At 44.3% G+C, this 13,528-nt stretch overlaps 1 protein-coding gene across 4 annotated transcripts in view; it reads left to right on the top strand.

Annotated features, from left to right (window-relative positions):
• LOC125405249 (protein FAM156A/FAM156B-like) overlaps positions 1-5,924 on the top strand; it is a 45,968-nt gene extending 40,044 nt beyond the window's left edge. For all 4 annotated transcript variants that reach the window (XM_087903197.1, XM_087903196.1, XM_087903198.1 and 1 more), the window contains one exon: positions 4,064-5,924. In XM_087903197.1, the coding sequence (XP_087759323.1) occupies positions 4,189-4,869 (681 nt within the window). In that variant the 5' untranslated portion in view covers positions 4,064-4,188 and the 3' untranslated portion in view covers positions 4,870-5,924. The remainder of the gene's footprint in view (positions 1-4,063) is intronic.
• The last annotated feature ends 7,604 nt before the right edge of the window (positions 5,925-13,528 follow it).

Below are 13,528 nucleotides of genomic sequence, written 5' to 3'. Positions count from 1 at the left end.
AGATGACTTTGTGCCATTGGAAGCTGCCTGAGATGTTGCCTAGCGCCACTATCCAAACCTGTCCCCTTCAGCGTCTTATTAAACAGGTTTCATTCACACCAGATCCTAGGTCAGACCCAGCCACTGGTCTGTCTGTCCTTAGTTTTCAAGTTTTGTATTTGTGAAATGACAGTCATTCTATCTACTTCAGGTTTCTGGAGAGATCCTTGTGACGGATGAAAGGAGAGACTCTAGCACACATTTTGTGTTTGGGGGGCGGCACTATGTGTATGGAACCTGTTCTCTGTCCCATGTTTTGTAGTCTACATGATTTGGCGTTGTCAACACAATGGCTCAGCCAATGTTTTCAAGCTGTTCTGCAGGAAGGTGTGCCATGTTGTGGCTGTTATCTGTAAAGATTCCCCAGAGAAACCATATCAATCAGAAATCCATGTCATCTCTATGCCTTTACGCATATCTCTGTCTAGTGCTAGATTCCTTCATTTCAAGGCATTGGCTCTACTAGAATGTGAACCCTGGCAAGTGCAGATTCTGGAGGGCTGGTGTCATGGCTGGATATCATTCATGGAAGAAGTGATGTTGTTATTTTGAGTTTTATTTTGGTGGGCTGACTGAAATGCTGTAACTCAGGCAGGTTTGTGTGCTGGGGACAGGAAACTGCATTACCTCTGCCCTGGGAGGGGCTTCAGACTTTGCCTGACTTGATGAAGTCCATTCACACAATCTGACATGTGTCACTTAAGGTTTAATTGTAGTAGACTGAGCATTGTTGGCAGTAAAATTTCTCCCTCTGAAAAGAGCTTCACAGAAACATTTAGGCTAGTGTTTGATCAACCAGGCTCCACAGACTACCCGTGGTGACACATAATATTGACCACCACAGTGGGGAATCATTACCCTCCCAAACAGAAGCTTTGACCAATCAACATTTTGGGTTTGTTCTTGTCCAGTCATTGTTTCTTCCCACTCTTCCTAAGCTATATGAGATGATGATAGCGACGATGATAGCGTCGGTGATGGCGATGGAGGCAGTGGTGATGGTGATGGTGATGGTGGTGACTGTGGTGATGGTGACCATGATGGTGATGATGATGGTGGTGGTGAGGGTGAGGGTGTTGATGATGCTGGTAGTGGTGATATGGTGATGGTACTGATGCTGGTAGTGGTGATGATGGTTATGGAGGTGGTGAGGATGATGGAGGAGGAGGAAACAGAAGGTTGCCTTGATTTCAACTGATGTTTGGTGTAAGATTTGTATCCCTCTGAGGCAAGAGACAGTTGATGAAGTAAGATGAAGGATGTAAGTCCTATCTATTTCACTAGCTGCTCTCCACATCCTAATAGGGGACATTTGTGGGCCGTCTTGTATTTAATCTCTAGAGAGGTTCATGAGTAACTTCATGAGCATTTTGTTGTGGCACTAAAGAACAGGAAATAGTTCTCAGATGTGGGAGAGGAGGAGAGCAAAGTGTGCTTAATTGCTAGTTTGTTCTGTGATTTGATGTTTCTGAAGTCCAGGCAATTTCTTGATTTAAAGGTCTTTGTGAGACTTATTTTCTCCCTGTGAGAATTAGCATTCTAAACGAAGAAATATCCTGGGGGTGTCTCTGTGACATGGGAAAACTGATCAGATGTGTGAATCTCTAGCGACAGTTGATTCTCAGTAGGCAGTTCTCGATCTCAAGATCCTGCTCTAGCTGGGCAGTGGTGGTTCACACCTTTAGTTCAGCCCTCTAGAAGCAGAGGCAGGAAGATATTTGTGAGTCCTAGGCCATCCTGGTCTACAGACTGAGTTCTGGGATAGTGTGAAGTACACAGAGAAACCCTGTCTCGAAAAAAGAAATTAAAAAAAATAATCCTGCTCTACATGCTTCATACCTAAGGATTTGTGTGGGGTGGTGATGGCTCTCAGGATTTAACCGAAAGATCCTGAGGTTATAGAGTTTTCAAGGACGAAATTGTTAAGAGTCTCCCTTCTTAGAACATTTGTTTTTGTTGTCTTATAGAAAGTCAAGTCACATGACTTGATTGCTTTCTAATATTGTTCTGGGTTTCCTATGTTTATAACAAGTTCTAAGTATTTGGTATGTATTGAAGAAACTAATGACGTATAGGTTTCCAAACTTGCAGAAGCAACAGTTCCAGAGATACCAATCTTACAATTCAATTTAGCAATTAAAATAGGGAGAGTGAGGTGGGTAGGCAGGTGGAGACACAGAGAAAATGAGATTCATCCAGTATAGGTTTACTGAAAGAATAAGGAAAGATGTCCATTTAATATCTACCATTTTGAGTTCTTAGTTAGCATATAGTGGGTGGACGTATTCCTTTTGAAGTACACATTTTAAATATTGATTTCATATTTAATTAAGCGGTGCATGTCTGTGTGCATGTGGATTTGTGTATCATTCTTTGATTTAAGACTTGTTCATACGTATTCTTTGGTCCAGAAGGCTTTTTTTTGTGTGTGTGGTGTATTGTAAAAAGGATATTATTATACCGTTGACGCTTTTTTTCTGAAATCTTTGATTTACTGGGTATATAAATTATGAGGTTGGAGTTCATAGTTTTGCATATGGTTATGCAGGGATTTCTGTTTGTTGAAGATTCACCATATTCTGATTCCCTTTGTGCTTTCGTGTCCGGACTCATTTGGAAGGGTGCATTTGTTGATTGTTTCCTTTTGTGCATCTAAGTGTCCATCAGTTCCCATGACAATAGTCTTCCTGATTGCTGGCTGGTTTTGTGTCAACTTGACACAAGCTAGCATCATTTGTGGAGAAGTAGCTCAATTGAGAACAAATTTCCACCAGCCTGGCCTATGCGCAAACCTGTGGTTGTTGTCTCTCTCTCTTTTTTCTTTTTTTAAATTGGTTTTATTGAGTTATAATTTTTTTTCTGCTTCCCTCCCTTCCTTCCCCCTTTCCCATGGTCCCCATGCTCCCAATTTACTCAGGAAATCTTATCTTTTACTACTTTGTGGTAGTTTTCTTAACTAGTGTTTGGTCTGGGATGGCCCAGTCCATTGTGAGTGGTTCCCTGGGGTGTATAAGAGGGCAGGGTGAGCATTTCTCGGGGAGCAAGTCAGTAAGCAGCATTATTTCATGGCCTCTGCATCTGTTCTTGCTTGCAGGTTCCTGCACTGGGCTCTTGCCCTGACTTCCCTCACTGAGAAACTGTGCTATGGCAGTGTAAACTGAAATAAGCCATTTCCACCCCCACCTTCTTGTGGTTATGGTGTTTCCATCATAGTAATACAAAAGAAAACAAAAATATGACACAATAAGGCTTAAAAGTAAATGATGTGATTTATCCAAATTTATTCCTGTTTTTCAAGCCTTGGAAATTCTACATAGGATGCAGGCTCATCATTCTCTGAAGAAAAATATCATTCCAGGATTTTGACTGGCTTTGGATTAATACGTTAATTAAACTAGGCAAATCTTTCAACCCGAGCATACATTTGGCTATATTTAATGAGGCCTTCTTTCATTAGCAGTTTCTATAGTGGTCTATACACCAGACCTGGGTATTTTTTCTTACTTTACAATCTCTCTCTCTCTCTCTCTCTCTCTCTCTCTCTCTCTCTCTCTCTGTCTCTCTCTCTATCTATTTTTCTATCTATCTATCTATCTACCTATCTATCTTTATATCATGTGTGTAGCTGTTATTTTTTGTTATCTGTGTTACTTTGCAAATTTAGTTTTATTCTGTTTACTTGGTCGTTTTTTATGTTCAGGCCTTAATTTTTGTCTAGTTCATGCTTTTATGTGTGCAGTGAGCATGTGGATGCCTGTGGGGTCTCTTCACCTCAGAGCCACCTTCTGACGAGTCCCCCCATCCCTTTACCCTGAAAGACTTCTATTTGTGGTCCTCCTGCCTCAGGTGTGTGATACCACTCTGGGCTTGTCCTTGTCTCTGTCATCCATTCCACAACTCTGTCATTAGTTCTAGGAATTTGGACAGAGGTAGCTTTTCCTTCTAGGAAGATGCCGAACAGAAAGTTGAAATACAATGACTAACCCTGGGCTTTTCTTTCTCCTCTTGTCACCTTTCATTACAGTCTGCCTGCTTCTGGCTGCACACATTCTCCCCCCCCCCACCTTCTAGTTATCATTAAATCCACCACCTCCCACTTCCTATTGAGATCCGAGGCCTGGTGAGGTCTCCAGCTCAGACTAGCCCCTCATGGATCCCCTCCAGAAATGGGACTCAGCCTTATCTCCCGGGTGTTCTCAAGTGACCATTGTGGAGTCCTCCCAGAAGGGCCCTGCACCTGCTCATCTCATAGCCTTAGAGCAGCTGAGGATAGGCCTCAGCAGCCTGACCCCCACCCCTGGCTCCAGCGCCCCCACATCCTTGGCAGAGGGGCTGCTCCAGGGGCAGTACGTGGAGCCAAAGAGCTTACTGGAGCAGCGCTGGGGAAGGCTGGGTTTCCCTCAGAAGAAGAAAGCCTTCCTGGGCCAGCTGAGACGCAGGCACCGAGATCATAGGTCACCTTACCCAGTGGAAAGGGACACCAGAATCTTCCGCTCAGGACACAGAGCTCAGAATTGGTTCCGATGTGAATGCCTCTACTGCCAGGCCCGTGGGCAGAATATTTCCGGGGAAAGGGATGGGACCACCAATCCTTCCTCCTGGGATACTCTAGTGCAGGGACTTGGTGGCCTTACCCTCAACCTGGGAGCTGACAGACCGGGCCTCCTGCCAGAGGGGGAGCAGCAGCAGCAGCAGCAGCAGCCACAGCAGCAGCCACAGCAGCAGCAGCTTCCACCATTGCTGCCCCATCAGGAGCCAGAGGGGAGGTGCCAGCAGGAAAGCAAGGGCAGGTTCCAGAGGCTGTTCAAGGAGTGGTTTGAAGAAAACTGAGGTCTTCAGGGGACCCAGAGACCTGAAAGGATTCATACAGAGCTTCACTGCCAGCTTTGCGCGTCGGCTTCTTTGTGGGACAGACTGCTCACCTGTCCTTTCCGGACTCCCAAGACCTGCACGTTTTGACCACCATCTTCCAGGCATGAGATCTGACCCATTCCCAGGAAAGACCTCAGCTTATCTGTGGAGTACTGTGCCGCGTCCTAGTGCAAAGGAGACTACACACCCCTGGTCCTCACCTCTCTGCTCCCATGATGCATGCTGACACCCCCTGCCTGGATCTCTGTCTTTCCTCCCTACATCCTTATTAGTAGAGTGAGGGTGTCTATGGCCTTGTGGATGACCACATGCTTCTGTGCCATTCGATCCAGGGGGGAGAATCTGCAGCTGTAGAGTGTGAGGGGAACGATGGGATCGGACCATGGTGGGTCACCATTTTACCTTCTGTATAAACAAGATATTATGACTGAACGTTCATGTGGAACTGTTTCTTAACAGTTGAGGAATATTCTCCCACACTGGAATTTCTGATGGAGTACCTCATTGTCAATACCAAATAATAAACATGCTTATGAAAGGAGAGTGACTTAGAAGTCAGGTTGCTGGTATTTTGTTTATTGTCAGAGCTGGAAAATCCTTGACTGGTAGGCTAGATACAACAGGAGGCGCTTAGCACCATGGAGATTCAGAAAGCAGGGTGGAGTGGACTTGCGTGGGACTACAGGAGGAGGGTGTAGTGGTTTAAATGAGACTGTCCCCCATTGAATCATATGCTCACATTCTGGGTTCCCAATTGGAGTATTTGAGGAGGATTAGGGGATATGACCCTGTTGGGGAGGCGTGTCACTGGGAGTGAATTTTGAGGTTTCCAAAGCTCAGTCCATTCCCAGTTAGCCCTCTGTCTGCCTCTTGTTTGTGCATCTGAGGGAAGATCTCACTCCTGCCCCAACACCGTGCCTACCTGCATGCTGCCTTGCTCCCTGCCATGATAGTAAGGGAATCAAACCCTGTGCAGATGTGAGCCAGAAATTAAATGTTTCTTTTAAAAGTTGCCTTGGTTGTGTTGTTTCTTCATGGTAACAACAAAAACACACATACACACACACACAGAAAGAAAAACAAAACAACAAAAACAAAAACAAAAAAACCCCAGCTAAGACAGCACAAGGAAATCCAGTCCAGCCAATCTTGGGAACACTGCACTCCGTGGGCCTGACATTCAAAACGGCCAGGCTGTAAGACTGTAAGTGGATCCTTCTGCCCCCCTCCCCAGGAGAGAGAGTCCCACGCATCAGTGGGACCTGGTTGCAGCTCGGGTGGGTTGTCATTGATGTGCTGGCTGAGGGCACCAGTGGCCGTTCCCTGGAGATGTGTGTGTGTCCGCCAATGAACATGAGCAGCAGCCGTGTGTCCTTCATGAGAAACAGAGCTCCACGGAATTATCTCAGAGTTGTGTCGCTATCTAAACACATTCTTTTTATTTCAAGAGACTTGAATGTGTAAACGTACACTGCCCCATACGGGATCCTGCGATGTATCCCCACTCAGAGACCATGCTACTCCTGGGAGCTGAAAACAAACCATGCTTTGTGTCAGTCTGCCCTTCAGGAGAGAACCCAGAGTTGCCTTGCTCCAAAAATCTACCTGTCTCCTGGCAACAGAAGCAGCCTGAGAACAGGTGAGATTCTCAGCTCCCGCACTTGCTGATATCTCATTCACGGTCAAGAGTTTAACTGAGCATTTCAGAATTACCTGCACAACTCCTGGGGAGAGCCAAAATAAACGAGGGCTTTTCTTTGTTGAAGTCCCAGGCCTGAATTCAGAATGGTGATTCTGGGTGTGTTTAGCACATGGCGGTGCACACTGGCACTTTCTTGAGTAGGCATAAGACAATATTCTGTGTATTCTTCTATGCTCCCTCTTCTAGCCTCTCTCATAGAGCCAGCATTTTAACAAGTGTCTGTTTTTAATGCCATGTTGGTTTCTCTTTATGGACCTAGGCATGGTTGCACAGAGAGCAGGAGACCGAGCCGGCATACAAGCCTGTGCAGTCTGCTTTCTAGTGGCCCCTCCTTCCCAGTTCCCCTCTGTGATGACGAGAGTGAAGCACAGAGACCTCTGGACACCTCTTGCATCTATGGACCAGGTCTTTGTATGATGCACTGTTGAATGATGCACTGTCGAATCCTCACCACTGCGTATTTGCAGGCATAAGTACTCCAGCTTCACAGAGGGTTTTTGGAGGTGGGAAACGGTAGCCAGAGACAACAGCCTTTGTCTGTCTCCCACTCAAAACCCTGTACCCTGTAGACACTCTTTGTCTGTCTCCCACTCAAAACCCTGTACCCTGTAGACACTCTTTGTCTGTCTGTGGCCACCCAGACTCCTTAAGCTGCCATCAGTCATTGAATCCACTGCCAGCCGTTTTCTTTCCTCAGTTTGCCCCTCTCCTATTCTTTGCTGTGCTGGCTCCGTGGTGAGGGTAGGAGAGGAATTGTGGCAGTTTTCCTTGTCTGACTTGGTGGTCATTTCATCATGGAGAAAGATCTGACATTGTTTTTCAGTTCATTTTATACTGCTAGAATAAAAGGGGCCCGGGCTGGGTAAATAATAAGAGCAGAAATTTACTTTGTCACTAGATCAGGGTCCATAGAGCCTATGACCAACGAAATCAAGCAGCAAAGACCGGAGCTGAGAAGGGGACAGATCAACTTTGCAAAAACAGCAACAGAACACCCCACGCTGTCTTACATCTCATCTCCCGACCTAAGTGTTCTGGAGACCAGGGGGACTGACGAGACCAGGCTAAACCTTCTGGAGCTCTGTCTCGTCCCTCTGATTAGACACTTTTCTGAGGCAGGTGATGTCGCCGCTCCTCTTGCTAACATCCTCCTCATGTTTCCCACATGCTCTTGGTGTCTGGCTTCAGGCATATTTTGAAATGCAGAGTCTGGTTAGTTCCTGCTGATATCAACCATGTGGTCCACCAGGGGCTTTAGGGCTGGGGTGGTGGTGGAATCAGCTTAGAACGAGCAAACCAGTAACCATGTATATATATTAAGCTATTAACCAGAAGCATGAAGATTCCTTTCTATAATATGGAGATCCAATTCTTCTATATAATGCAGCACAAATGGATAGGTGTCCCTTTCCATCCCTCCTGATCCGTCACGTCTCACAGTTCTGGAGTCCAGGAAGACCAACACTGAGGAGCTGTCTTGTCCTGCATAAGGAGAGACTCGTTGGCATGTCCTCCAGTGGCCGAGTGCGGGAAGGCACGTGGATGTGAATTGTTTATTCACTGGGCTCAGAGGCAAACACACTCACAAAATTCATTTATTTTGTTTTCCTGTGTTTCTCTTTGTGTGTGCATGTGTGTGGTCCCAGCACTTTGCCAGAGTTGGCACTGAATGTCTTTCTTATTCACTCTCCACTTTTTTTGCTGAGTCCTGTTCTCTCACAGAACACAGAACTAGCCAGGCCTGCCCTCAGAGATTTCCTGTCTCTTCCTCCAGAGTGCAGGGATTACAAGAGGTCCACCAGAGCCACGTGGTTTTACGTGGTTGCTGGATCTTAACTGTGCCCATCCTGCTTGTCTGACAAGCACTGTACCCATTCAGCCTGCTTAGGATCACACCCACCCTCTTCATGGTCCTTTTGCTCCACCCACTCTGGGTGAGTCCTCCTAACATAATTGCCTCCTCTAATTAAGTCTTCCCTCTCATACTAGTTTACTGTGTTTCTTCAATGTGAGGGTTTTGTTTTGGTTTTGTTTGTTTGAGAAAGGCACATTTTTAGGTAGATCAGACCATCCTGGGACTCTCTATGTAGACTAGGCTTAGCCTGGTGGGATCTCGTCCTGAGACCACTACTACCTTTAGTCCATGCAGCATCAGGCTTTTTTTTTTTTAACTTTTTAATCTCTTTGAGCACTGGACTCAGCTCTCATACACTTTCTGGTGCTCTTTTTCTCCTCTAACTTCACATTTTGTATTTCTCCTTCTCCGCCTTGCTTCTTTCCCATGTACACCTGTAACTAAAGAGTGACCACTAATTGCTACACAACACAGTCCACACTAGAGTGTCTTGAAATCTCCCCTTCCAGCGCTAGTAAACTAAAACTCTTCATGTTAGCTTCAGGCAGAAGTTACGGTCCACGGCAAAAGGCAGCAGCATTCTTTGTGAAATATCACAAGAACCTATTTACTAATATTCTTCTCCCCTGAAAGCTCCTGGTTAGGGCCTTCCCAGCCTATGTTGCACTCAGGATCAAAATCTTCCAAAATCTTTGCAGTATGGTCCATTAATCCATGCTGAAAGTGGTTGACTGCTCTCCTGCTCCAAAGTCCACATTCAGCCCAGAAGAAGCATGCCGGCCACAGCATTGGGCCCCTGGCTAGTGTCTTAGTCACTGCTCTGTTGCTATGCAGTCAGACCATGCTCGTGGCAACTCTTATGAGAGCAAGCATGTAATTGGGGCCTGCTTAAAGTTTCAGGGGATTAGTCTACTGACATCATGGTGGCAGACAGGGTGCTGGAGAAGTAGTTGAAAGTTCTGCACCCAGAACTGAATGCTGAAGGAAGAGATAGAGAGAGCCATTGGGCTTGGCTTGAGCATTTGAAACCTCTAAGCCCACTCCCAGTGAGCTGCTTCCTCCAAGAAGACCACCAGGACTTCAACAAGGCAACATCTGCCAATCCTTCTGAGAAGTACTACACCCTGATGAGTAAGCATTCTATCTTAGTGCCTATGTATGTGTGTGGTTGGGGAGCCATTCTTATTTAAACCACTGCACACACCGAGACTGGAACACGCTGGCTTGGACGTCCTCTGTGGAATTCCTTCAGTTCAGCACTTGGTGGCATGAGGAGGCTGTTGTTCAAAGGGCACAGGATCAAATGCTAATCCTCCTATGGTGATCACCATTGAACAGCCTGTGGGGTTGAGAGGCAAATGCATGATGATGCTTAAGCAATAAGTAATGGGACTTTGCTGTGTCAGAGACTAGAAATGGTTTAAATACCTGAAAATGCTACTGCAGACTTTTCACAAAGCAGACAAAGGGCCAATGACAGACTTCAGAAGTAGGTTAGACAACAATCTGAAAAAGACTTTCTCATCTAATCTCAGAGAGCTGTTATCGAAAACGTTAGTCTTTGGCAAGGGTAATGGAGAGCGTTGCCAGATCTGCAGGACATTAACGAGGTGTCACAACGTAGGGAAGCCTTCAACCTGGACTTGCTTTTTCCCAACTATGATAACAAAAGATTGGCAATGGAGAACTGCAGATCTAAAAGATGAGTTTTCCACCATCCCCTAACTTAACAAGGCTGCGAAAGACTTGCCTTTGTCATAGAAATATTAATATTAGATTCCACTGTCAAAAGATATTAATAAAAAGTATTATGTCAAGTCATAATTAAACAGCCCAAATAGATGTTAGTTATATGTAGGTTTTCTTTTGGCCCCTGTGAAAAAGGCTGTTCCCTCAGGCTTATATTACCTATGCTATAGATGGTATTTTGGTTGCTGTCCCTGAGGCACAACTTTAGAGGACCGCAGGCAATAGAGGATCTCTCTTTTCTCAACAAAGCTGTCCTTGACCTAGCGATTGATGATTGGTGAAATTAGGGTCTGCCTACAACAGAAATAGTTCATTGGAACCCACCAAATCAACAAAGGGCAGCATTTCATGCCAATTTCATTTCAGCCTCAATTTGATATTCTACACTAAAATATCTGCTAGTTGAGCCTGGTAGGATGCCAGCCAGTGGGGATGCTTAGGATGATGTCTCACGCGTGTCCACGGACCTCTCCTTGAGCAATCTGGTGTCTGAAACGGCTACAAATTGCGTGATTTTCCTGAAGTAAAAGCCACAGGCTGTTTCATTGAAATGAATGAATCTTGTGTGAAGGGGGTATGTTCAACCTCATAAGAGTTCAGAGGGAAATGCACTACAACAGATCCCCGTGTATAACGATGATAAAAATGAATAAATGGTATTCCAGCTCTCAAGTTCACTCCCACTTCCACATCAGTTGCTTTACTGTGAAAACTAGCTTTGTCTTGCCCAATCTGAAAGGTGGCTCAGGAGAGTGTTTTCACTTTGTTTGTTTGTTAGAAAAGGCAATGACTGTTTGTGTTCAAAGTGCTGTTGTCCAAAGTAGCCTTCAATATTACTGACAGCTCAGATTTGATCAGGCAGTTTTCTGGTCCCTAAGTAGTATTCTCCTTTAATAAAATCTGCCTCCTTATTTTTCCATGCTTCGTTCTATTAAAACAGTGGTAATTGTGGGTTTGTAATTAAAAAGCAACTGTTCAAATCATACTGCTTATTTTTTTCCTCATTTAATAATTTTTCTTTGAAGAGTTTAGGCATGAAAACAGTTTGTTCAATAAATAAATTCAATTGTGGAGTTTAACAGCGTAAGTGATTTCTTTCCCCTGTACTAGACCTGGGGTCAAGTCATTTCAATAGACACAGCCCCTTTTTCTTGATTAATTTGTTTTCTAAATGCTCTCTTGGACCCACAGGTCAAGATCCCGGTTTTACCGAAGCCTGGTTTTCGCACCTGTCTGTGGTAATGCACTGTAGATTTGCGTGAACCCCTTTTTGGTGTAGGCCTTACATGAGGAAGATGATAGCCTACTTTGTGCTCCTCAGCCAGCGCCTTAGTGAAGTGTAATGAACCAAGCTGTTCTGACTACTTGTGTTCTTGATATAGCTGATTTTTAAGCTGTGAAAAGTATTTTATCGTATTATCTTTTCATCTCATTAAACAAGGGCCTGAATTTTTTGTTCTAAAATCGGGATTTTCATAAGTTTTCCTTTGTATAGACTGCTAATCCTATACAAATATAAAGGTCAGCCAGGTGGTAGTGGCACATACCTTTATACACAGTACTTGGGGCAGGCATATCTCTGTGAGTTTGAGGCCAGCCTGGTCTATGAAGTGAGTTCCACGATATCTAGAACTGTTACACAGGAAAATTCTGTCAGGAAAACCAAATGAAAACAAAGAAACAAACAAACAAAAGAGAAAGCAAAATCTGTTACTGTTCTTTTCTGGGTTATTTGTTGGAACTTTTGAGGCAAAAACAAAACAAAACAAAAAGACCTATATAACCTGGGCATTTTGAAAACAGAACCAAACTGATGTGTTTTTTAAAAATATTTATGTTTTGAATTCATTTTGCATTAGAACCAACGTTCTCCCTCCCATCAATGTGTGTTTGTTGCAAAACTGTGTAAAATGTTAACTGAAGAATAAATTCTGATCACGCCATTCACAGAAGACCCTTCCATTTGTAATTCAATGTGTTGCACTAACACTGCTCTTTTGCCCAGTTGTATTGTTACAAATAATGCTTATTTAATTTTCAACTACTTGAAAATGAAATTGTCAACAATGAAGACCTTTATGAGTTCACACTACAAAACTTTTTTGTTAACTGACTGATGTTTGATCTGACTTTTTAGGAAGTCTTCTTATTTGTCATCATCCTAAAAGCCAGGTAGTCTCCTTTTTCAAATCCAATATTGGCCCCTTCCCAAAGCTGTTCTCACTTTTCTCATGGAGGGAGCGTCTACCTACTTTCTGGTTGGTACCAGCCTAGGGCAGGCAGCCTATGCTGGACCAATCATGAGGCGCTTATAGACAACCTTTTCCTTTATTCAACACAACAGAATGTTCTGTGTGTTGTACAGATGCTGCTAAGGGATGTTTCCACCCCATGTCATCTTCTGCCTGATTTTCAATATGGCGCAGCTTCATGGTCACTTTTACAAACAGCTACCATTATAGAAAGTGAAACTGTGGAAGCCCAAAAATAGGAGCCTATTTCCACCTTGAACAAAGGTCAGAGAGTTGGAACTTACCTCTAGTTCCCTCAAGGTCATTGTACCTCTACCTCAAACAAAGGTCCCACCTAACTGTAGCTCAGAGAATTCTGCTCTCTCAAGATTATTGTCAGCAGGTGAGGCCTGTTGTAATAGCCAGACCTTGTGCCCCAGGAATGGAGAAGTCTATATGTTCTCACCCCAAACAAAAGTCTAAGGAGCCAACTAAGTTCCAGTTCCTTTATGGAGATAACTTTGGATTCCACCCAGGGAGTGGTTTACCTACAGAATGTGTTGGTCTAGTGTGTGAGCATGACTTGTTTGCTCTAGCAACAGAATGTTAAACTATGAACGTAGCCAGCGACTTTCAATTGCTCTCTTCATTTCCTTGTATCAATGCAGTCTTTTGTCTTACTCTTGCCTTTAGGGTCAGGGGTATTTAAAGCAGTTGGAAATTAAATGTGGGTGAATTTGAGTACTCACTGGAATTCACTTCCGATACTATTCTATGTTTCTCCAGTTTATTATTTTCATTTGTGTTTTCATATTCTTTACTATATTTTCTAAATCCCACGCTCTTACCCTGGCAAGTGATGTTTTTGTTGAGGCTGGTCCCCAATGGAAACCAATTGTATCTCTCTGATATGTTTTCAGGTTCAACATTAGACAAGACAAAGAATCCATCCTGCATATGTTCCTCCTACCAGATCTCAAGCTGGGGCTCTGGGTCCCCATGGAAAGGGGAAGGACCGGGTAGATAAGTTGCTGCACTGGTACTATTGGAGTTGAGGTAGTACTGTTAATACTGAGAACC

This window comes from Myodes glareolus, chromosome X (assembly GCF_982192425.1).
Source record: "Myodes glareolus chromosome X, mMyoGla1.1, whole genome shotgun sequence".
Lineage (NCBI taxonomy): Eukaryota > Metazoa > Chordata > Mammalia > Rodentia > Cricetidae > Myodes > Myodes glareolus.
The sequence above is the reverse complement of the archived record's forward strand: the minus strand, read 5'-3'. Positions and strand labels throughout refer to the sequence as shown.